Source organism: Corythoichthys intestinalis, chromosome 17 (assembly GCF_030265065.1).
Source record: "Corythoichthys intestinalis isolate RoL2023-P3 chromosome 17, ASM3026506v1, whole genome shotgun sequence".
In the NCBI taxonomy this organism is placed as follows: Eukaryota; Metazoa; Chordata; class Actinopteri; order Syngnathiformes; family Syngnathidae; genus Corythoichthys; species Corythoichthys intestinalis.
In genome coordinates this window covers 31,011,954-31,037,181 of record NC_080411.1, presented here as the reverse complement: position 1 = coordinate 31,037,181, position 25,228 = coordinate 31,011,954, and the positions used below count along the sequence as shown (strand labels likewise).

The following is a 25,228-nucleotide window of genomic DNA, read 5'->3' as shown; positions in this document are numbered from 1 at the left end:
ACTTTCATCAACATTTCAACTAAACTCATCCAAGCATGCTTCCATGGACTAACCCTAATCCTTGGAAAAGCAATAGGCCATGGCCTCCATTTGTTCCCAACAAAACTGTCTTGGTAATGACAAAGACCTAAAGGTAATAGAACTCCCCATTCATTATTGCATTAATTCATGAAAAATGGTGTCCTAGTCCCTCATCATTTTGATTTCGCTCTTCTCTTGTCTATCGTTACGTTAGGTTGGCTGTGTGCCAAGGTCAACCAATATATCAGGCCGATATACAGTGGTACCTCTACATACGAAGTTAATTCGTTCCAAGACCTTGTTTGTAAGTCGAAATGGTCGTATGTCGAGCAGGATTTTCCCATAGGAATACATTAAAATTCCATTAATTCGTTCCACAGCCCAAAAACCTACACTAAATCCATAATAAATACTGCTGGTACAATTATTATAAATAGCAATTAAACATAGCAAAATAAATAAGTTATGAATAAAAATCAGAATAATATAATAATGATAATAATATTATTAATAATAATAATAATAATAATAAAATAAAAATGATTCCGTTAATAATGTAACAAATTGGATTCTAATGTGGCGGACACTTTTTGCTGTACCTGAATGCACCGCGGGGCTGACGTCACAGTGAGATAGGTCAGTGCGGTAGAGATAATACTTTCGTTTTCTTGGGAGCACAGTCAACTGCAGAGGGCAATGGGCGTTTTGTGTTGAATAAGTTCTTAAATAAACTATAAAAACGTGACGAAGCTGGCGATTTCTTTGGCGATGTTACCACAATAATAATTGTCACCTTAACTTATAAAGACTGGCGAACGGTGGTCGGAAGAGGAACGTGGAGCTGTATTGTTGAGCCAGCTCACGGATGCGCACCCCACGCTCATATTTTTCTATAATTTGCATCTTCATTTCAAAGGTAAGCATCACTTTTTTCCTTGTTTCACCAACTGTACCAACTTTTTGGAAACATGTGTTGATTTCTCACACAAGAAAATCCGCCGTGAGTTCGTTTGCGTTGCTGTCATGTCGTCGTATTTCGAGCATGTCGTCGGATGTAGAAATAAATGGCGCGTCAAATTTTACGTCGGATTCCGAAAAGATCGTGTGTCGAAGCGATCGTATGTCGAGGTACCACTGTATATGGACCTTATTTTTATCATCTGCCATCGGAAGATTTACAAATAAAAAGCCAATATAATAGGATAACTATGTTGCCACCCGTGTGGGCAACTGCAACTGCCGCCTTACTGATGGAAGAACCCCACAATTCTCAGAGCATGGCAGCAACAGGCTGCGCTCCAGCCCTAATTGTTTTGAAACACATGGTTAACTTCTAGTCTCTTTTATAAGAACTAATTGATATGACACACACACACAAGAGCACACACACTTCACTTGAGACCCTGTTAAAAAAACAATGGGGGTCATGGAGTTCTGCAATGGGTTCCAAGAATGCCTGCCCATCGAACAAGTATGAATTTAGACAACTGTGGAAAAATATTTAATATGTGTATTAATGAAAATGTTTTTGAGAGAGCCCTCCTCCAAGGTGTCGTTGTGACAAGCTCCTTAGATACCATTTTACAATTTAAGCGTGAGCGTGTAAAACACACACTTGAGAGGATTCCACTCACCTGCTGCCCAAAGACTTTTCCTGCAATTGATGCGGCTTGAAGAACCACTTTCCGACTCGCACAAAGCCTTTGTCCATGAGACATCTGTGGCAATGACAACAGACAGAATGTTAAAGACTCTCACTTCTTTGTAAAAGTAACAATAATAAGCATCATATTAGTCATCATTGGAAGTATAGAAGTACACTCATCTCCTCTGAGAGTGAAAACTCAACTACACCACAAGCAGAACGGTTACGATCAGCTGACAAACACCACCCGATATAATTTGAAATTATTATATTCAATGTGTGTGTTCCATAGGACGTGAGCTGTGCGTCTGTCCTACATGAGGCTTGTGCCAGATGCAAACCTCCCACGGGACTTCTATTTTTGCCGGACGCTGCAAGCAAAACATATCAGCGCAGCGGAAGTCCTATCTAGCAGCAAATTAAAATATCTCGTTGATTTTCAAGATAAAATGAAGTAAACACCAGTATGGTTTTCGTCAACAATAATGAAAACAAAAAATATTCCGTCGCCGAACAATTTTCTTCATGATGATGACGTGACGTTGACGAGCTAAATACGTGGCATGGGAGACCAGAACATAACAAGACGAATGCCAGTTTTCATCTGGTGAGACAACTAAGAGAGGCAAATGTGACATCGTTTCACAATGTGTGACATTTTCACATTGTATGTGGAGTAAGTCAGCTTGTATCGTGGCAGCAGGGTTGTTTTTGGCAGCCCTTTTAATTTCCGTCTTAGTCTTTTGGACGATAATACTTATTAGTCATATTTTAGTCATCTCAAAATGTGTTTGTCTTAGTCTAGTTTTTGTTGACGAAAACTCAAGACTAATTTTGTCTAGTTTTAGTCGACATTGACTAAAAGTGTTTTCGTCTGTAAAATTCAAAAATTGACTCAAAAAATAATTAAGTTCTCAACTATTTCGAATGAACAACCTACACTAAATCTGTTAAAAATGCCAGGTTGTTTGCATGTTACGTGTTTTAGATCCCCTGGTGGTGATTTGCAATTTGTTGTCTTTATGATCAGGCATATTTTGGCCACCTAAACAAAGCTAAGACCTACTTTCTGAGAAAGAAAATAAAACAGCAACGCGTTGATGAAGAGAAAGTTTTGGTCTAATTAATTCAGGACGGGCATCACTATTGTTCTTAAAGGACTATCTCCAGTGGTATCCATTACTATTGCATAAAGCAAATACAAGAGCAACACAAATACATTATATATTTTGTAGGGCTGTCAAAAGATTAAAATTTTTAATCCAGTTAATCACAGCTTAAAAATTAATTAATCATAATTAATCACAATTCAAACCATCTATAAAATATGTAATATTTTTCTGTAAATTATTGTTGGAATGGAAAGATAAGACAAAAGACGGATAAATACATTCAACATACTGTACATAAGTACTGTATTTGTTTATCAAGACGATAAATCAACAAGATGGCATTTACATTATTAACATTCTGTTAAAGTGATCAATGGATAGAAAGACTTGTAGTTCTTAAAAGATAAATTTTAGTACAAGTTATAGAAATCTTATATTAAAACCCCTCTTAATGTTTTCGTTTTACTATAATTTGTGAAATTTTCAATCAAAAAATAAACTAGAAGCTCGCCATTGTTGATGTCAATAATTACACAATGCTCATGGTGCTGAAACTCATAAAATCAGTCATACCCAAGCGCCAGTAGAGGGCGACAAAACACCAAAAAACACAAGTAACAAGCTGATATGACAATGTGCTGTCATTTTAATCTGTTTGAGCGGGGCATGTGCGTTAAATACGTGAAATATTTTAACGTGATTAATTTTTTAAAAAATAATTACCGCCCGTTAACGTGATAATTTTGACAGCCCTAGTATTTTGCTTAGTGTACCTGAACGCACCGCGGGGCTGAGCAGAGTGGGGCGGGGCAGAGTGAGGGAGTGCAGTTGACTTTTTCTTTTCACGTCTTGTCGTTGCTGTCAGTTGGCGACGCGTGTTTTGTTGCACAAGGTCTGAATTGAATGATTAAAAACCTGACGAAGCTGGTGATCTCTTTGGCCATGGTACCAGAATAATAACTGTCACCTTAACGTACAAAGACTGGCGAACAGAGGTCGTCGGAGTATTGTCAAGCAGTTCATGGACGTGCACCCCACGCTCATATTTTTCCATCATTCCATCTTCATTTCAATGGTAAGCCTCACCTGTTTTTCTTTTCTCATCACCCGCTTTAACATTTTTGGAACCCATGTCATGTTGATTTATCTCACAAGAAAATTCGCCGTGCGTCAGTCTTGCGGGAAAACAATGAAATTGCAACGTTGTTATGAATCGTCGTATTTCGAGCATTTCGTCGGATGTAGAAACAAATGGCGTGTCAAATTTTACGTCAGAAAGATCGTGTGTCGAAGCGGTCGTATGTCGAGGTACTACTGTTGAAGCATCTACAAGGACAATGCCAATTTGGTGATACTACGCACTCAGCAGGAAAACTACATTATTTTTAATCATTTATGCCTGGATGCCACAAACTATTTAAAAAAACAAAAGTTGTTTGAGTTTTAAGAGGCGTTAGCATCAGCCTAATGCTAACGCGAATGCTCTGCTAACGCTACGAGTTACATTTAGTGTGTGATGATCACTCAGAACAGACCATTAAAGGCCATAGCAGCATTGCATATTCTCTCTGGCCAAGATAGCAAAACAAATTTTACTGTGTGTGTCTCAAAACAAGCAATGGGGAGAGGACACTGGCACATCACATGAGTGACACAACCAGACACTGCTACGATGCAGGCTAACTACACATAAAATGTCACACATTGTGAACATGTGGCGGAAACTATGGTGCATTTTCGTCTCGTTCTCATCTTGTCAGACGAAAACTGGCATTAGTTTCGTTATGTTTTGGTCTCCCAAAACAAGTTTTTAGCTCGTTATCGTCTCGTCATCGTCATGAAAAAAAATCGTTCGTTGATGAAATATTTTCATTCTAGTCATCATTGACGAAAACAATGCTGTGTGGCAGTATTTGGATTGTGTCACTCATGTGAGATGTGCTGCTCTTTTCCCTCAATCTCCTCTCGGAGATGTGTTTCAAGCTAGGCTGTGCTCCATCTTGCTTGTTTGGAAACATGGTAAGATTTGTTTTATTACCTTGGCAAGAGAGTATGCAATGTTGCTTTAGCTTTTAAAGGTCTGTGCTGAGTGATCATAAGACGCGAAATGTAAGCCTAGTGTTAGCATAGCATTCGCGTTAGCATAGCATTCGCGTTAGCATTGGGCTTTTCTGGTCAGTAAGTCGAGGATGTTGTAGGATAACTTTTTTTAAAAATACAGTTTGTGGCTTCTAGATAGGTGTAATTGAAATTAAGGTACTGATTTTCCTGCTGAGTGTGCATTATCATCATAAAGTTGACGTTGTCCTTGTAGATGCTAGGATATATGCTCGACATTGTCCTTGTAGATGCTAGAATATATGCTGGTCTGACTATTTTTATTCTAAATTGTTGGAAACCTTCATTTATTTTTGGACTAAAACATTTTGAGTAACTGTCGACTAGAACTAGTTGAAATTTCGATGAGATTTCGTCAACTAAAACTAGACGAAGACGATAACATTTTAAAATGACTAAAATAGGATTAAGATTAATAAGTACAGTATTTTCATCCAAAAGACTAAGACAAAAATTAAAAGGGCAGCCAAAAACAACACTGGTCAACATGTGTTCTTTACGTGATAATGGGGCCAGGTTTCAACTCGAGATTTATATAATTTATAAGGATGACTTTTTGAAATGGTGAGAGGCCAGACAAAGTATGGCTCAAAAAGACCCCTTATGATGAGCAACATTAATGAACCCCAGTTTCCCTTGCCCGGACGCAGGTTACCGGGGCCCCCCTCTGGAGCCAGGCCTGGAGGTGGGGCTCGAAGGCAAGCGTCTGGTGGCCGGGCCTGTCCCCATGGGGCCCGGCCGGGCTCAGCCCGAAAAGGCAACGTGGGTTCCCCTTCCCATGGGCTCACCAGCTGTGGGAGGGGCCAAAGGGGTCGGGTGCGTAGGGAGTTGGGCGGCAGCCAAAGGCGGGGCCTTGGCGGTCCGACCCCCAGCTGCTGAAGCTAACTCTTGGGACATGGAATATCACCTCTCTGGCAGGGAAGGAGCCTGAGCTGGTGTGTGAGGCGGAGAAGTTCCGACTAGATATAGTCGGACTCTCCTCCACACACAGCTTGGGTTCTGGTACCAATCCTCTCGAGAGGGGTTGGACTCTCTTCCACTCTGGAGTTGCCCATGGTGAGAGGCGCCGGGCAGGTGTGGGCATACTTATTGCCCCCCGGCTTGGCGCCTGTACGTTGGGGTTTACCCCGGTGGACGAGAGGGAAGCCTCCCTCCGCCTTCGGGTGGGGGGACGGGTTCTAACTGTTGTTTGCGCTTATGCATCGAACAGCAGTTTAGAATACCCACCCTTTTTGGAGTCCTTGGAGGGTGTGCTAGAGAGCGCCCCCTCTGGGGACTCCCTCGTTCTACTGGGGGACTTCAACGCTCACGTGGGCAATGACAGTGAGACCTGGAGGGGCGTGATTGGGAGGAACGGCCCCCCCGATCAGAACCCGAGTGGTGTTCTGCTATTGGACTTCTGTGCTCGTCACGGTTTGTCTATAACGAACACCATGTTCAAACATAGGGGTGTCCATATGTGCACTTGGCACCAGGACACCCTAGGCCGCAGTTCGATGATCGACTTCGTAATCGTGTCATCGGACTTGCGGCCGCATGTTTTGGACACTCGGGTGAAGAGAGGGGCGGAGCTGTCAAAAGATCACCACCTGGTGGTGTGTTGGCTCCGATGGCGGGGGAAGATGCTGGCCAGACCTGGCAGGCCCAAACGTATTGTGAGGGTCTGCTGGGAACGTCTGGCAGAATCCCCTGTCAGAAAGAGTTTCAACATCCACCTCCGGCAGAACTTCTCCCTTGTCCCGGGGAGGTGGGGGACATTGAGTCCGAGTGGGCTATGTTCCGCACCTCCATTGTTGAGGCGGCCGATCGGAGCTGTGGCCGTAAGGTGGTTGGTGCCTGTCGTGGCGGCAATCCCCGAACCCGCTGGTGGACACCAGCGGTAAGGGATGCCGTCAAGCTGAAGAAGGAGGCCTATCGGGCCTTTTTGGCCTGTGGGACTACGGAGGCAGCTGACAGGTACCGGCTGGCCAAGCGGACTGCGGCTTCGGCGGTCGCCGAGGCAAAAACCCGGACATGGGAGGAGTTCAGCGAGGCCATGGAAAACGACTTCCGGACGGCTTCGAGGAAATTCTGGTCCACCATCCGGCGCCTGAGGAGGGGAAAGCAGTGCACCATTAACACTGTGTATAGTGAAGATGGTGTACTTCTGACCTCGACTCGGGACGTCGTGAGCCGATGGGGAGAATACTTCGAGGCCCTCCTCAATTCCACCGACACGCCTTCCTTTGAGGAAACAGAGTCTGGGGACTCCGTGGTGGGCTCTTTGATCTCTGGTGTTGAAGTCACTGAGGCGGTTGGAAAGCTCCTCGGTGGCAAGGCCCCGGGGGTAGATGAGATCCGCCCGGAGTTCCTGAAGGCTCTGGATGTTGTAGGGGTGTCGTGGCTGACACGTCTCTACAACATCGCGTGGACATCGTGGACAGTGCCTCTGGATTGGCAGACCGGGGTGGTGGTCCCCCTTTTTAAGAAGGGGGACCGGAGGGTGTGTTCCAATTATAGAGGGATCACACTCCTCAGCCTCCCTGGTAAAGTCTATTCAGGGGTGCTGGAGAGGAGAGTCTGCCGAGAAGTCGAATCTCGGATTCAGGAGGAGCAGTGTGGTTTTCGTCCCGGCCGTGGAACAGTGGACCAGCTCTACACCCTCGGCAGGGTCCTCGAGGGTGCATGGGAGTTCGCCCGATCAGTCTACATGTGTTTTGTGGATCTGGAGAAGGCGTTCGACCGTGTGCCTCGGGGAGTCCTGTGGGGGGTGCTCTGGGAGTACGGGGTACCGAGCCCCTTGGTAAGGGCTGTTCGGTCCCTGTACGACCGGTGTCAGAGTTTGGTCCGCATTGCCGGCAGTAAGTCGAATTCGTTCCCAGTGAGGGTTGGACTCCGCCAAGGCTGCCCTTTGTCACCGATTTTGTTCATAATTTTTATGGACAGAATTTCTAGGCGCAGCCGAAGCGTTGAGGGGGTCCGGTTTGGTGACCTCAGCATTGAATCTCTGCTTTTTGCAGATGATTTAGTGCTGTTGGCTTCATCAAGCCGTGACCTCCAACTCTCACTGGAGCGGTTCGCAGCTGAGTGTGAAGCGGTTGGGATGAAAATCAGCACCTCCAAATCCGAGACCATGGTCCTCAGTCAGAAAAGGGTGGAGTGCCCTCTCCGGGTCGGGGATGAGATCCTGCCCCAAGTGGAGGAGTTCAAGTATCTTGGGGTCTTGTTCACGAGTGACGGTAGGAGGGAGCGGGAGATCGACAGGCGAATCGGTGCGGCGTCTGCAGTAATGCGGACTCTGCACCGGTCTGTAGTGGTGAAGAAGGAGCTGAGCCAAAAGGCAAAGCTCCCGATTTACCAGTCGATCTACGTTCCTACCCTCACCTATGGTCACGAGCTTTGGGTCGTGACCGAAAGAACAAGATCCCGGATACAAGCGGCTGAAATGAGTTTCCTCCGCAGGGTGTCCGGGCTCTCCCTTAGAGATAGGGTGAGAAGCTCGGTTATCCGGGAGGGACTCGGCGTCGAGCCGCTACTCCTCCGCGTAGAGAGGAGCCAGCTGAGGTGGCTCGGGCATCTGGTTCGGATGCCTCCCCGACGCCTCCCTGGAGAGGTGTTCCGGGCATGTCCCACCGGCGGGAGGCCCCGGGGACGACCCAGGACACGCTGGAGAGACTATGTCTCTCGGCTGGCCTGGGAACGCCTTGGGATCCCGCCGGAGGAGCTGGTTGAAGTGGCTGGGGAGAGGGAAGTCTGGGCTTCCCTGTTAAAGCTGCTGCCCCCGCGACCCGACCCCGGAACAAGCGGAAGATAATGGATGGATGGATGGATGGATGGACTTTTTGAAATTTTGGACATACAATCGAAAAATTTATGATTTTACACATGCTTTTTATATGAATTATGAAAATAGCGCAATCAGAGTTAGCCACCGTAGCTGTAGCACAAGCAGTGGATGGCAAATTGTTTAATTTAATTTAATTTGGCAAATTAAATTTAAATGAAGATGCTGCTTGAATGCGAGCCTGGAACTCCAGACTCACCGCTGTTCCAGCGATTGAGTCTGGCGACCGTCCCGCAAATCAAATTCCTAGGGAGGAGCAAGCCACAGCAACAGACAGCGGAGTGAACCAATCAGAGACAGGCTGACGTGAAGTTGGTAAAGCGACAGGAAACTAGCGCAGCGCGAGCGGAGAACGGAGAAGTTTATTTAACATGGCTAGTGGGAGACAGACTGCTGTCAATGACTTGTGTCGATGTGTTTTTGGTAATTTAAAACTGATTTTACCGCGGACTGGAACATACGACGACTTCCGACTCGCAAGAGTGACGTTGCTCGTTAAGAACAAGTCACGCAAATATTCGAATCTGATTGCACGGATGATTTCGTTCGGCTCGAGTGGCCATTAAGGAGGTGGGTCCCAGACTATTCTCACAGTATTTGAAAAATACAGGGAGAACAGTCTGGCCGCGCCAGGCAACTTGAATGCATGTCTGTAAATATGGGTGCAAAATTTGTAGCACTGTTATTACAAAATGACCTTAACCTACTGATTTATGTTTTTGTGTATTTTGAGTACTTTGGAAAAGTCAACAAATATCATTAAGGAGGAAAAAGACATTTAGGGCAGGGCTCCCCAACAACCGGGCCGCGGACTGGTACCGGTCCGTGGTGCATTTGGTATCGGGCCGCGCAGAAATAATAAATAATTTATTAACGACTGCATTCAGGCCGATTGACTTTGGCCTTAACACACCAATATCGCTGTCTACTCTAGATATACAACTACAGAATGGGAGGTCGTCATAGAAATGCATTGATTGAACTGTTAGCAGTACATCTTGTTTTGTATATCTATGTGTGCTTGGCCTCAATAATAACGTATGACGTGGGTCGTTGCCCATCACATTTGTTCCTGGAAATAATTAGCCCCCACACTAGAATGACTGAAAAACAGACTTCTTTGGACAGATTTTTTACGGGGAAAAAGGAACCTCATGAGCCATAGGATGAGCCTACAACCTCGAAGAAAACAAAATCTACGCTACTTCCCGATCACTAAAGACCCACGAATTGCGAAGGAGTGGATTCGTGACCTGAATGGGAATAAACCGAGTGATTTGAGCATGTCTGTGCAACAGGAATATCAACTTGTAGAGATCGCAAATCACGGCGAACATAAACGTACATTTGAGACAACAACTCTACCTTGCTTCTGGATTAAAGTCATTTCGGAATATCCTGACATCGCTAGGAGAGCACTGAAACAAACGAAACAAGCTCAGGCCTCCCGCCGATTCAGCAGGTGAGTTGTATTTTCCCTGCACTTAACACGACGGCTAAAAACAAATGTTATTTTATATTTGCTGTATTTTTCTGCCGCACATTGCCGGTGTTCCGACAAATTTGGCATGCGTGTAATGTTGAAAATGACCGCGAATGCAACGACTCCTAAGTACACACTACAAACTTTCTTTAAATAAAGGAATATTAACTTACGTTTACCATGTTAGCTGCACACAACAACTGCACGCAGCTCTCTCACTTAACGACTTCGCCGTGTCGTTACACATTAATTAACACCATTTTCGTGTTGCACATGTATGTTTACGATGTAAATAGTTTTTAGCGCCGTTGGATAACATTGAGAGTCCAACTGAATATAAAAGAGGGCTTTTTTCACCGCCACAAAAGCTTTGGGAGCAAAATTTTATAAGGGTGCAAAATTTGACAGAACACCGGTCTTGCAACAGTATTTTTGAAATCTCTCCATAGTGTTCAATATGATTATTAATGCTGTCATTGTCAAAATAGGTAAAACATGACCAGAACACAAAGTTAGAGTTCATGAGTGCCCTATTACTGGTTATATATTCACAGTGTTTGATTCATAATGTAGTCTTTTTCCACTATTTCACCCAAAAGTTGCCTTATAATGTAGGCTTTCAGAATCTTCCCTTTGATGACATCAAACAGCTGCGCTCCTCTGCTCCCTATCTTTTTCTTTCCTCCTTCATGCCATCCTTCAATGACCTTCTTGACTTGAACTCTTGTGTTTTGAAGCCAGGAATTTCCAAACTGGATTCTCTGACCTGGGTCAGAGATTTGCAAAATTGTTTTTTTAGACTGTACTTGGCAAAATAACGCCTCATAGCCGCCAGTGTTTCCTTTGTAGATTATTTATATTTACTATTTATTCATTTGTTTTGTTTTTGTCATCTTTTATCTTCCACAGCAACAAGTTACGCTTACGACCACTAGATAGAGCTTGGGAACATGCAAAGCCAATCTGTTCATTAATTTTACTAAAGGCATGCTTAAAACGTCCGCCTCATAATTCTGAGATCAAGGGTTAAATCCTGGGCTTCGGCCTTCTTAGGGTGACCACCTGTCCGGTTTTAGGAAGCCCACTCAGTCTTTTCAGTGACGTGTCCGGCATCCGGCACAACCCATTACCCGGACGCCATTTGTCCGGCTTTTAAAGAAAATAGGCCGCGGTTCAGATTATGTAACGCAACTCAGCCCGACAGTTGTCAAAACTAGTCTGTGATTGGCCAAGAGTGGCTTCAGTTAAAAACGTCCTATATAGTGTTGTTTTCGTCAACGATGACGATAACAAAAATGTTTCGTCGACGGACAATTTTTTCATGACGAACTAAAAACGTGCCTTGGGAGACTAAAACATAACGAGATGGATGCTCTGACGAGACAAGAAAGAGATGAAGATTCCTCATAGTTTCCGTCATAAGTTCACAATGTATGATATTTTCTTATTGTGTATGTAGTTAGCATGCATCTTATCAGTGTTTGCTCGTGTCACTTATGCGACGTGCTTCGCGCTACAATAGTTCTAAGACTACTAAGTATTTTCGTCCAAAAGACTAAGACTAAGACAAAAGTTTTAAAAGGGCTGCCAAAAACAACACACAGTCATGGACGAAAATATTGACACCCCTGGCCTTTTTCTAGAAAATACATTAATTTCTTACAGAAATTAATGCAATTACAAATGTTTTCAGTATGAATGTGTTTATTTCTTGGATGTGCATTGGAAAAACACAAAAAAGCTGAAGAAGAAAGCCAAAATGTACACAACTTTACACAGCATGCAAAAAATGGGCTGGACAAAATTGTTGGCACCCTCAACTCAATATTTGGTTGCTCGTCCTTTAGTAGAAATAACAGAAAGCAATCACTTCCTATAACCATCAACAAGTTTCGTGCACCTCTCAGATGGAATTTTGGAACACTTTTCTTTTGCGAACTGTTCAAGGTCTCTCAGATTTGAAGGGTGATTTCTTGCAACAGTATTTTTGAGATCTCTCCATAGTGTTCAATATGATTTGGATCCGGACTCATCGATGGCCACTTCAGAATTCTCCAGCGCTTTGTCTCCAACCATTTCTTGGTGCTATTTGAGGTATGTTTTGAGTCATTGTCCTGTTGGAACACCCATGACCTCTGACGCAGACCCAGTTTTCTGACATTACACCCTACATTCCTGCACAAAACATTTTGATAGTCTCCATATTTCATGACTCCTTGCAAACTGTCAAGGCACCCAGTTCCAGAGGCAGCAAATCAACCCCAAAACATCATTTGACCTCAGCCACGATTGACTATAAGCACTGTGTTCTTTTCTTTTAAGGGCCTCATTCTTTTTTCTGGCACTGGGCACTGGTCTGCAACCATTTCTTAGTGAAATTTGAGGTATGTTTTGGGTCAGTGTCCTGTTGGAACACCAATGACTGACCCAAAACATTTTGATAGTCTCCATATTTCATGACTGCGTGCACGCTGTCAAGGAACCCAGTCCACTGGGCATTGGTAGGACGTTTCGCCATGTAGAATATTTTGGCAGAACATCGTTTCGAAATAAGATTTGTTCTTTGGTACGTTGCAATTTGGAAATACGATACTGTAAACTAAATAGTCTTTTTTTTTTATATACGTACCGTATTTTTTGGACTATAAGACGCAGTTTTTTTCATAGTTTGGCTGGGGGTGCGACTTATACTCAGGAGCGACTTATGTGTGAAATTATGAACACATTATGATATCATTTCACATGTTATTTTCGTGTTTTGGAGTGACACTGATGGTTTGGTAAACTTGTTGGCCTGTTCTTTATGCTATAGTTATATGAATAACCTGTTAATAGCCATAACATGGCCATGTTCACGTTCTGCCTTTGGCAATGTGTGCTCAATTGTATTATTGACTTTTTTATATTGAAATGCATGCTTTTAGTTTGTGACACCTTCACACCCAAGTGGGGGCACACTCGCACTTGTTTACGCGAAGAAAAGCACTCACATACCAGAAGACGACAGACAGCTACGCAGCGGCTGAGCAAGTGGGCGAGAGAGAGAGAGAGAGAGAGAGAGAGAGAGAGAGAGAGACACGGCTGCGAACCTACGTTCATTGTTTATGCTTGTAAAAAATCTCTACAGAGGCAACGCCTGTGTGTATCATCTTTTTTGTTGTTGTGTGTTTTCCACCCGAGATCGGACACTTAGAGCCAGTTGTGGGGTTGTTTGAACGATGTGCTAATGCTAGCGAACGCATGCTAACCGTTTGTGTCATTGCTGTAATAGCAGCTAATTATCATTTATTTATGTTGATGCGAACCTGTTTGGTATCGAGGACAAAATTGATTTGTATTATTTCTATTTTTAGTTTCACTCTTCAAATGATGGTGTCATAACGACGGCCAAAATAAAGTCAGCAAATTATACGGACGTCCAGCACCGTCATTTGGGAGTTTAGCTCACTGTATAGCCAGGACTGAGCCGTAGCGTCCTGGTGAGGACAGTGTTTTTGCATTTCGTTGTTCATGCATCATGTAACATTATCATACTGTACACTTATTCAGCATATTGTTCTCTATTGCATTTTTATATTAAATTGCCTTTCAAGATTACATATCTGTTCTATGTGTTGGATTTTATCAAGTAAATTTCCCCCAAAAATGCGACTTATACTCCGGTGCGACTTATATAGTATGTTTTTTCCTTTTCGTGGGGCATTTTATGGCTGGTGCGACTTATACTCAGGTGTGACTTATAGTCCGATCATTACAGTATATTTAGATACACAAATATGATCTATAAACCATGCAAAACTTTATTGTTGATGAAAATACAACACAAGTCTGATGTATTATTTTAAAAAAATTTTTTTTAAATATGTCCTCCATTTTGAGCTTATGAAAGTTTGCATGTTCTCCCCGTGCCCATGTTGGTTCTCTCCGCATAACTCCCGATTCCTCCCGCATCCCAAAAACATGCATGGTATGCTAATTGAACACTATCAATTGTCCATAGGTGTTACTGTGAATAGTCGTTTGTCAATATGTGGTCTGTGATTGTGGAGGTGGATTGATGTACAAATTAACTTTGCCACATTATCGAAATGTGTGTACACTACGTAACATTTACAATTGTCTAACATTTGCAAAAGCTGACCATTTTCCAAGTAGTTCTGTGAGGAAAAACAAATCACACAAAAATCTCCTCACTTGTTTTTTTTTTTTTTTATCTTAATGGAGAGATAATTCTCAAAAGTGGTTAGTTTCTTAGTACTGCATACTGCGCTTTAAAATGTTAAATCCGATGTGTGTACAGCTTGTTTATCACGGCCTACAGCTTCAGCTAGCTAATTCACACAAACAATTACGACAGCGCCAAGACATTTTTCTAATGGTCATGATCATTGCTCAGTAGCAGTTTGCGCACATTATTAAATCGTTCCTAATTGTGATTGTTTGATCAGGACCTACTTGACTGAAATTTATACTCATTCGAGCGGAGCTTAACAGAAAATTTGTGCCTGACGACAAAGTTTATTTCGTCGCATAGGAGATGGTGTTTCCTATCGCTGAAACAGTTAGCAATAAAAGGAGTTAGCTTCAAGGTAATAGGAAGGTTAATTCCGCCTGGCCCCTATGATGATCGCTGATGCTTCACTTAATAGAGACCAAATATGTGCTGCTTCATTTAACAGATGGCTCTGGCTCAGAAAGGAGAGCTTTGGGTACTTGAGCAAATGATTCAGTGCTCAGATTATTAATTTCATTGAGGTGAGGATGCCAGAAGGCAAGTGGACTTGTCTAATGGCGACTTTTTAATTATTTCTCTTAGCACTTTTGTTTGGAGATGCACTTGAAAAGCTTACCGTATGACCTCAAAGGAATTTTATAAGTATTTATATGTAGTCCACAAAATAAATTTGCACTAACAAATGCTAAACCTTACATTGTACTTTTTTGTATTGTGAGCAAAAAAATGATTCGACCAGATATCCGCTTGAGAATTCAAGAGATAAAAGCATAGCGATAGCAAGCTCCTCAAATCGAGAGAAAATCAGACAGTAATCTACATCCATTTCCGAGCATTGCACCAGCTTTGGGGAGACTTAAGATTTGTTATATGACGGGACACTTTGTTTTCTTTTTTAAAACACTTTGAAAGCTCCAATCTACTCGCAAATGGCAATGTGGAAGTAGCATGTCTTGGACCAACTTCAAAACAAAAAGCCGCACAAAGTACCGCTTCATGTTACCCCTGATTTATTGGGCTTTTATTATGAAGCTGGGCAGCGCCTGAAATTTTGCATTATCAGAAGGCTGATATACTGCAGTTTTTACTTGGGTTTCAAGAACTAGGTAATATTCAGACCCAAAATATTGTATATTAGTGACCCATTTATCCCCCACCTGCCAAAGCGCTAGGCTATATTTAGGTTGAAATTTTTTAAATTCATCATATAGAACTGTACAGTATGTATGTTAATTTTATTTTTTTCAATTTTCTGATCCCATTTAAAACATGCCATGTAAGACTTTTTTCCCTCTATCAGTCTGTGTTTTTAGCCAGATGCTGTTATTTTGTTATTTCTTAGAGAGTCATGCAGAAACAATAAAGAATTTCATTTTGTCATTAAGTCATTTTGTTTCCCTATATGGTATCAAACGGAACTAAATCATATTCGAAACTTTATGGCTGTATAGATATCATATTTGTATTGAAACTTAACCCGTGTATCTAGAGACATGTCAAATTAACCTTATGGCAAAGATTCCCAACCCTAGTACTTTTATTGAAGAGACTAAGTAATAAAAATTAATGAAGTGTGTTTTAATAGGTTTAAAAGAGTGTGGAAAAAAATGTGTAGGTTTTATATACATTGCAAATTTTTACCACTTATCCCTGTTAAGAATGGGGTTTTTGCATAGACTGTAAAAAAAAAATTAAATCCCGCGCCATGAAAATTAGTGACTTTCTGGATTGATGAATAATGCAAATGTGACGTCAGCGGGATAATCGTTTTCAGTATACAGTATGCAGAACGACTGCGGATTCAGCTGATTTTGCGGATTATTTAATTTATTTTTCACATCACACCGGCCCAATATGCTGCACGCTTGTGTTGCTGCACCAGGGAGAGGCGTGTGAGCCTTCTTGGGTTTCAAAAAGTTCCCGTTCACACCGGATAATGGCCAACACAAGTCCGACAACTAGGAAGTGAGTAAGCTACGTGTTTTATATTATGTCAAATACTGGGATCGTGGCACACGTTTTAATAAGGAGGTGGCTTGCATTTTGTGGGTGAAAATACTCCCTATCTACCGAGAGGGCCACACGGCCAACGACCGGCGGCTAGTCGCACACCGTGGTCGCTGGCCGATAAATGCGTGCCCGGTAAATGCGGTTCTAAACGGCAGATAAAAAGACTTAATTTCTCGTCATCTGCGCTTTGCCATATTGTTGTATATAATCGAATCGTCTCAAAATATGATTCTAATTCACTAATTTATTAATGCTTAATAATGCTATTTAAGATTTTTCTTAAAGCTGTCACAGGCATTTTAAGGGCAAAACCATTCTAGGCGACATGTTTTCCATCTGCTTCAGTGAAGACTATGCAGTATATAGGGTATTTGGGTGGCTCAAGTTTTTAATAAACAAGTAAAATAAACGGCTCATTTGCTCATTTTAAACAGATATAAGAAATTGTGAACTTCTTTTTGTTTTGTTTTTGGCAGCTGTTTTAATTTTCGTCTCAGTCTTTGTGTTTTGGACAATAATACTTAGTCTTATTCATGTTTTAGTCATCTCAAAATGTGTTTGTCTTTGTCTAGTTTTTGTTGACGAAAATTCAAGACAAATTTCGTCTAGTTTTAGTTGACGTTTCCAAAAAAGGTTTCCCCTTGTAAAATTACAAAATTGACAGACGAGCACATTTTGTAGTGCCTACAAGGATAATGCCAACTTGGTGATAATACACACTCAGCAGGAAAACAGTACATTATTTTCAATTAATTGTACCCACTTGGACGCCATGAACTGTATGTAAAAAAAGTTGTCCGAGAGTTTAAGAGGACGCTCGCCGTTAGCAGTAGGCTAATGCGAATGTTAATGCTATGTTAATGCTATGAGTTACATTTAGTGTGTGATGATCACCCAGCACAGACCTTAAAGGGTAAAGCAACATTTCATATTCTATCTAGCTAAGATAAGAAACCAAATCTTACGGTGTGTGCAAGCCTGCATTGAGACGGGAGACAACACACTGGTGAGTCAGGGAGGGGAGGGCGCAGCGCATCACATGAGTGACACAATCAGAAACTGCGAAGATACCGGCTAACTACAAATTAAAATGTCACACATTGCGAACACGTGACTGAAACTATTGTGCATTTTCGTCTTGTCAGAAAAAAACTGCCATTAATATGGGTTTGTTTTAGTCTTCCAAAACACGTTTTTAGCTCTCTTCGTCGTCATGAAAAAAACTGTTATTGCTCTCGTTGACGAAAACAACACTGGTTCTTGGGTAGACAGCAGGACTTGAACTCGTGACACAAAAAGAGCACAACTGTCACCACCACTTTACCAATGAGGATATGATTTCCCAAACTCTTGCTATTGCACAATTTGAAGTTGTTAGACAATCAAAAGCGATGGATTGCCGCGGCACAATATAATCTGGTGCTGAATGTCAACGCATATGCCAGCTGGCTACTAGGAAGTAATTTGACATGGTCATAATCGTGTTGTTTTGTGCTCATTCCAATTCATATCTATCACTCCCACAGTATTGCAATGTGTCGATAACAATAATGTCACGTCCAGGAATGTATTGATGTTAAAGCATTTGATGTAAAAACAAGCAGAAATGTGTTTGAACTGATATTTTAATGGGCTTCATGCGCTAAACGCCTGACATGGAAGATGTGCTTATATTCACTGTCTATTTCGGATCACTTTGATTTCAGCTCATTTATATCTGGAAAAAATACATACTATTTGATGTGAGATTATTTATTCAGATATTGTTTTTGAAAAGATATTATAAACCTGCAAAAGCTCAATTTTCTGTCTGGGTTGGAGGGCATGGAACAGAAGTCATGCATTTTTACATTCTTTAGAGCAAGATTATGACTGTCACAGAGAAAAAAACGGCCCAAATAAAAAGTTTGAACCGGGCTGTCATCAGGTTTAATTTGATGGTAAAATCTAACGTTTTATCAAACTACATGTGAATGGGAGACTTATTTTTCCTATTTTTGCTCTGAAGAATAATAATATCATTCATAAAGTGTTGTGTGTTTCTTGTTCACTTTCACGTTACCTTTCCAGCAGGTTGTGTACGGCCTTGAACAGCAGGGTCCTGCACTCGTAGGACAGTCCGCACTCCCACAGTCCCTCTTCAGCCACTGAAAGGGAAAATCATCAAATTATGAATCTCAATATACAGAATTATTACCCCCGCTGCTTTATAATCCCCCTCAGTGGCAACAGTAACGATGTTTTCAGAGACAGAGAAGCATCTGCACATGCCAGCTTGAGGATTATAAACAACACACGCTTGTTTATGGCGTGCTCTGTCACCACATGCTGCATGTGCTGATGAGGAAACCTGCGCATCACATCGGGAATCGCGTTCGGGGATGAAACTATGTGCTGCAATGGCACTGTGTGTTTGCTGGGGGGTGCAAGGCGAGTGTCAGGTTGGCTGCAGTGACAGGCCAGTCAAGCCCAGTGCAGTTGTCAGCCTCGCTTATCCAAGAGTAAGCGTGCGGTTGAGGAGGCACTCGCGTGCTCAGGTTCAGCACATGCGCGTCCAATTGCAGCCAAGCCCTCTTTTTCTTAACCCCCTTCAACCGCCCAAGGCAAAAAAAAAAAAAAAATCGCCACTGACACGCAAGCTACACTTTACTTCAGACTTTGACCTGTCAGCAGCCACGGTACATGTGCATCAAAGTGTGTTAGGAAATAACCCCGCTCATAGTGCAAAGTTGTCTTGCTACATAACAAGTTCAACCATATTGTGGCCTTTTTGGGGAATGCATCTACTTGTCTATCACGGCAATAACCTCAATTTCATGGAAATCTGCAGTTTGTAATATTTAAGTTCAAAACATTTAAAAGCACATTTTCCTATATCTAGGTGAAAAATGACCAACTTTTAGATGTATGGGCGTAATAAGAACAAATAGCAGTATTTACTGTATTTTTCGGACTATAAGTCGCAGTTTTTTGTCATAGTTTGGCTGGGGGTGCGACTTGGCTACGTTCATACTACAGGTCTTAATGCACGAATCCGATTTTTTCGTGTTTTTCCGACTCGAGTGAGGCATTAACTTGACGGTCTGAACGTGACAAGTCGCATAGAACTGGACCATTTAAAATCCGATCTGGGTCACTTTCGTATGTGGTTCAAATCCGATCTGGGCCACATTTTTTTAGACTGTTGCGGCGGTCTTTACTGTCCAGTCTCTCAAATCGGAATTCATGCAGCAATTACGTCATCAAAAAGCGAGAGAGAGCTACGGTAGCGGTGCAGCTGTGCGTCATTAGCGCCTAGCTTGCCTTGAACATGGCTTTTTAGGAAGGGTCGGACTTGACAACAGTCATAAAAAAAATAATAAAAATGGGTTGAGGATAAGCCGGAGAATGATCGGTTTTCTGTCTGCTCCATATAAGCAATATTTCAACATTGCTTACACGGCCGAGAGTCGTGACAAACTGCCCGCATGTGTGTCTGACATGCACGGACAGTGCGTGCATGCTATCGATCCATATACTTTGAATATAATCCTAGACGGGGATTATTTATGTCTGTTATTTGTGTCCTCGTTTTAAAAAGCAAAATATGATATCCCTGGAATGACGGATGACAGCCAGCATGTGTGGTCATTTGTTTTGATGCTTCTGCGCATGCGGGTCATCTTGCTTAGCGCGTGTCGGACTGCGAATTAGTGCGCATGCGTAATACTTGAGTAGTCTCAATGGACAAAGGCAGTATGAACGGGCACGCCAAAAAAACAGATATGATAAAAAATCGGATTTGTGCATTAAGACCTGTAGTATGAACCTAGCCTTATACTCTGGAGCGACCTATACGTGAAATTATTCACAGATTATTGTATCATTTCACATGTTATTTTGGTGTTTTTGAGTGACACTGATAGTTTGCTAAATTTGTAAGCATGTTCTTTATGCTATAGTTATCTAAATAACTCTTAATAGCTATGTTACGTTAACTTACCGGCCACGTTCGCATTTTGTTGTTCATGCATCATGTAACATTATCATACTGTAAACTTATTCAGCATGTTGTTCTCTATTGTATTTTTATTTTTAAATTGCCTTTCAAGATGACATATCTGTTCTATGTGTTGGATTTTATCAAGTAAATTTCCCCCAAAAATGCTACTTATACTCCGGTGTGACTTATATGTTTTTTTTTATGGCTGGTGCGACTTATACTCAGGTGCGACTTGTAGTCCAAAAAATACAGTACTTTAATTTAAGTGGAACAATATGAATAATAATATTAATCTGTTAACTAGTCTTTAACACTCAAAACAAGATAGAGAAAATTATTTGACTAGATTTAAGAAAAATTACCAGATTAACACATCATAAATTTGCAGTGTGAAAGTTAGTATAAGTCAATACAAATTTATTTAGCATTGATCATTTAGCCTTTAATTAATTAGATTCATATTCGTGAGAAATGTAACCCTGACCCCCGTTCACCCAATCTTTTTGGTGTTATTAATGTCCCGTCGCCTTCAAAAAATGCAGGTTATGCTGTTATATATTGTCCCTACCAGTATTGAGACCAAACCTACTCCCTTTTTTTTAAACAGGTCATATTAGAATATAAATATTAACCAAAAAGTTGCAAGCATAAAATGTGTAAAAATACTTCAATACTAGATAAAGAAAAGCAAAGCAACTTTGACTTATATAGCACCTTTAACAGACTGGCACCACAAAGTCGTTATTGCTACTGGAGTGAAGTGTAACAGATCGTCTATCCTTTTCGTTTAGAAATACGAATTGTTCACAAATGTTTAAAATAGCTTCAAAAAGTAGCATTTTAATAAGTTTAAATGTCATGTCAAAGTTTAGGAGAGGTAAAACTACAGCGGTACCTGAGGATAGAAGTTTAATTATATCCTTGACCACACTCATGAATAAATTGTTTTAAATCATTCCTAAACTCCCTGTTGAAATCAATAAAAACATCAATAAGTGCAGCCTCTTTATATGGCACATTTTGGAACATATCCACGCGATGAATGGAGGGGTTCACTGTACTGCAGCACATGCTCTCAAATAAACGCACACACACACAGCAGCCAGTTAACAGTGGTTGTCTTTGTTCTGTGCCATATACCTGCAGGGCTGCTGGAGTGAAGTGAGCGTGTGCAGGGTGGGTGTTATGGTTGGATGTAGGGAGGCGAGTTTGGGGCGGGGGGAAAACAAACCCCAGCATCATCACAGAAAGACCTGAGAAAAGAGGAATGCAAAGAACCCAGGGGGGTGGGCGGTTTTCATTCTCTCAGATTTATGTCATGTGTCGTCCTGTCCTTGTGCTGAGTTAATATTTTCAGCTTGTGTTTTTTTTTTTCCACTCCCTTTTAACACGGGTGATTGAAATTTCCTTACTCGCCGGAATTACCCCGTCGCCATGGAAACGCAGACGGCGAGAACATGGCGTCCTGGCATTCAATTTCAACACAGCTCCCTCCTGCTTCTCCTCCTCCTCCTGTTTCTTCTTCCTCTGTTCTTTTGCTTGCAACACCCTACATCCACCTCCTCCTCCCTCTTCACCCCCACCAGCACCCAGCCCTCATTTACTCCTGCTTGAGGGCGCAGACAGGAAGCTCGCTGGAGCTAGCTCACTCTATCTAACACAGCAGCGAGATGAGCAGAATGCCAAGTCTCTGGCAAAATCCAGCTCATTAGTTCTCACTGCTCTCCTGAAATGTCTTCTTTTTCATTACATCTCCTAAAAAGATCGACTTTGGAGCCCACCACTGGACATGACCCACATGATGCCTTATTATTATTATTTTAAAGATTGAAAGGTGTCTTCACATCCCTATGCTATATTGTAAATCCATACCAAAAGACAATAAGTGACTGCGATCATTTTATCAAAATAGACACTGCTCTTGTTTTATTGTGTAACAAAGTGAAAAACTGCAGTTGTGCTTTACGTCAGCTGTTTTACTCATTTATGTACAATAAGTAACAATGGTGAGCAATAATATTTTCTTTATCTCCTGAATGGTCTGTATTGCATAGTGCTTAGGTTGACAATAAACAGTGGTGACACACACATTAGATTTGTTCTGTGATTTAGCTCACACAACACTTTCCACATTGAAATAAAACAAAATGCTATCCCTCCAGCCCCAACCCCTGAAAAAAGATGTAATGCCTATTTTACTGAGAAAATATTTGATGAAATGAGCCTTTATTGATCCCCCATATGGGAAATTCGGGTATTGCAGGCGTATCCAAACAGCATATAATAAAAAATATATTAAAAATGTATATGGCGGAAAACACTCACGTGACTTGAAGTTCCGCTCTGAGACCCCCAATTTGGCCAAATTTCAAACGATATTCATGTGTGATACATCATTGGAAAGCTTAAAATCTCAATTTTCTGGGGGAAGAAACATTTTGAACAGGAGGGCATTTAGAAAAAAAACATGTTTTTTAAACAGCAAAACCCTATCTGGAGGTGAGAGCACGCGAGAGCAGAATTACAGACGCCATGACTTTAACAAGATATTATCGCATACTCACCTTGTTTCAATCAAAAAACTCCGTGTAGCATGTATCACTGAGTGTCAAGACATACTGTAGCTGTGAATGGCCACAGCCGGATTTTGTTGGGATTTTATGGGTGAAACATGGTAATGTAACAAGGGTCGCGATGCAGAAATCGCAGACATCATGGAGTGGTCGAGATGTTCATTGTCATATATTTACCCTTTTAAACTTTTTTTTTTCCCTTTGTTTGGATCGATTATTTATCATCTAAAATATCAGGGGAAATGCGACAGTGACGAAAAAAATACAATTAAGCGATAGTTATGAGGTAGATGTCCGTGACCTTTTTACAGACACTTATTTTTTCATGGAGACGTAATTTGTTTAAAAGTTCAAAATGTGAGAGTGAATAATTTTTTAAAGTCGTTTTTTTTTTTTCTTTTTTTTTAACTAAATATTAGACATCAGTTAAGTATTCTAAACTAAAAATTAAAGACATTTCAAATAATAAATATGATTACTTAACTTCTTATTATGGCTAGGTTGAAACAAAAGCGGTTGCGCGACCTCTGTAAACGGTGCTTTCCAGGGTAAAACAGACAAATTAAAAATAGTTCGGGGACTTAATGCGCCGTGAATCTGCTATGGAAGCATATAGACATATTGTTCTATCAAACACAACAGTTCTTTTGGCTTCAAATACAGCAGTATATTTTAAAGAGGGGTGCAAGAAGAGCAGAAACTGCTTTTTCAGCCTTGTCTGTGTTATCCGCCATATACAAGTCATATAAACTAAAATAAGTACAAGCTCTCCATGTCAGTGTCTTTTATAATAACATGCAGTAATAACCTAATTAACTATATTCAGGTTTAAAGTTTTACTGAATTACACAGCATTAATTAAATGTATGCCCACCTAGGCCACATGGGGTCAGTAAAAAAAAACAGATAGCGCTATTGTCAAATGAGGTGTTATTACTCCTGTTTAGGGCTCCAGATTACCATTTTTAATAGGAGCAGAGTGGCTCCTAACCTAAAATTTTACAGGAGCAATAGAAAATGTAGGACCACACAATGTTAATTACGAGCGCAGTCACTTTTCCACTCATGTTCACTACGATATTACTGTTAAATACTTTAACAGTTAATTCATGTATAATCAACTAATCCATATAATCCAACATTTTAATAAAGGTCTCTCAATATACCGTAATTTTTAAAGTATAAAACACTCTTTTTTTTCTCCATTTGAACACTGTGGCTTTTATAAAGAAGCAGCTTATTCGTGGCACATGGGGGACAAACGAACTTTATGTTTTCACGTTAAAAATCTTTATAAGGACATTTTATTTTCACTTCATTCTACTCTGCGTCCCGGCGCATCATGAGGACGTTGACACTTGGGCTTCATTTATAGTCTCTAACAACTTGTGACAGTCTTCCATAATGGCAAAATTGACAACACTCTTGAGTTCTTGTGTGGTCCAACGCAAATGCATTCTTAGTTATGTGCTGTGTTTCAAAAACTAAATTTGTGAGAGAGCGAGCTTTATCCATGAAAATACCAGCTTCTTGTCAAGAGAAGACCTTTAGTGTCACTGTAGAAGAGTCATTTAAGTCGAATCCTGGATTGAATGGGTTTACATCTTCAATCATCAGACTTCATCAAAAAACGCCTGGTGTTTTACAGTAGTAGTAGTGGGTAGTTTATTGTCAGTTGCGGACAATATATATATATATATTTTTTAATTGGGCTGTGTGGCTTACACTCAGTGGTGAATGAAGTACAGTACTCACTTTTTTTTAATTAAGTAAAAGTGCAGATACATTTGCAAAAAATTACTTAAGTAAAAGTACATGTATCTGAGAAAAAAAAATACTCAAGTAAAAGCACTAAAGTACCTACTTTAAAATTTACCTCACGAGTAAAAATTAAAAGTATTCTCGCAATGCAAACATTTTTAATCGAAATATATTTCTGTTCTGCCGTATTTTAAGCCAAAAGGACTAGTGTGTTTGATGGAACAATATGGCTATATGCTGCCATAGCATATTCGTGGCGCAATAAGCCCCCGAACTATTTTTAAGTTGTTCGTTTTACCTTGCAAACCCCTGTTTACAGACGTCATGCAACCGCATTTGTTTCAACCTAGCCATAAAAAGGAGGTAAGTAATCGTATTTATTATTCGAAATGTCTGTCATTTTTAGCTTAGAATTATTGAGATCTAATATTTAGTTTAAAAAAAAAAAAAAAGACTTTAAAAAATT

General features: G+C 41.1%; 1 protein-coding gene across 4 annotated transcripts in view; it reads right to left on the bottom strand.

The window, feature by feature from the left end:
- LOC130905435 (mediator of RNA polymerase II transcription subunit 13-like) overlaps positions 1–25,228 on the bottom strand; it is a 225,407-nt gene that overhangs the window by 64,731 nt on the left and 135,448 nt on the right. For all 4 annotated transcript variants that reach the window (XM_057818833.1, XM_057818834.1, XM_057818835.1 and 1 more), the window contains exons 3-4: positions 18,509–18,593; positions 1,656–1,739 (exon numbers count right to left, since the gene is read on the bottom strand). In XM_057818833.1, coding sequence (XP_057674816.1) covers positions 1,656–1,739; positions 18,509–18,593 — 169 coding nt within the window. The remainder of the gene's footprint in view (positions 1–1,655; positions 1,740–18,508; positions 18,594–25,228) is intronic.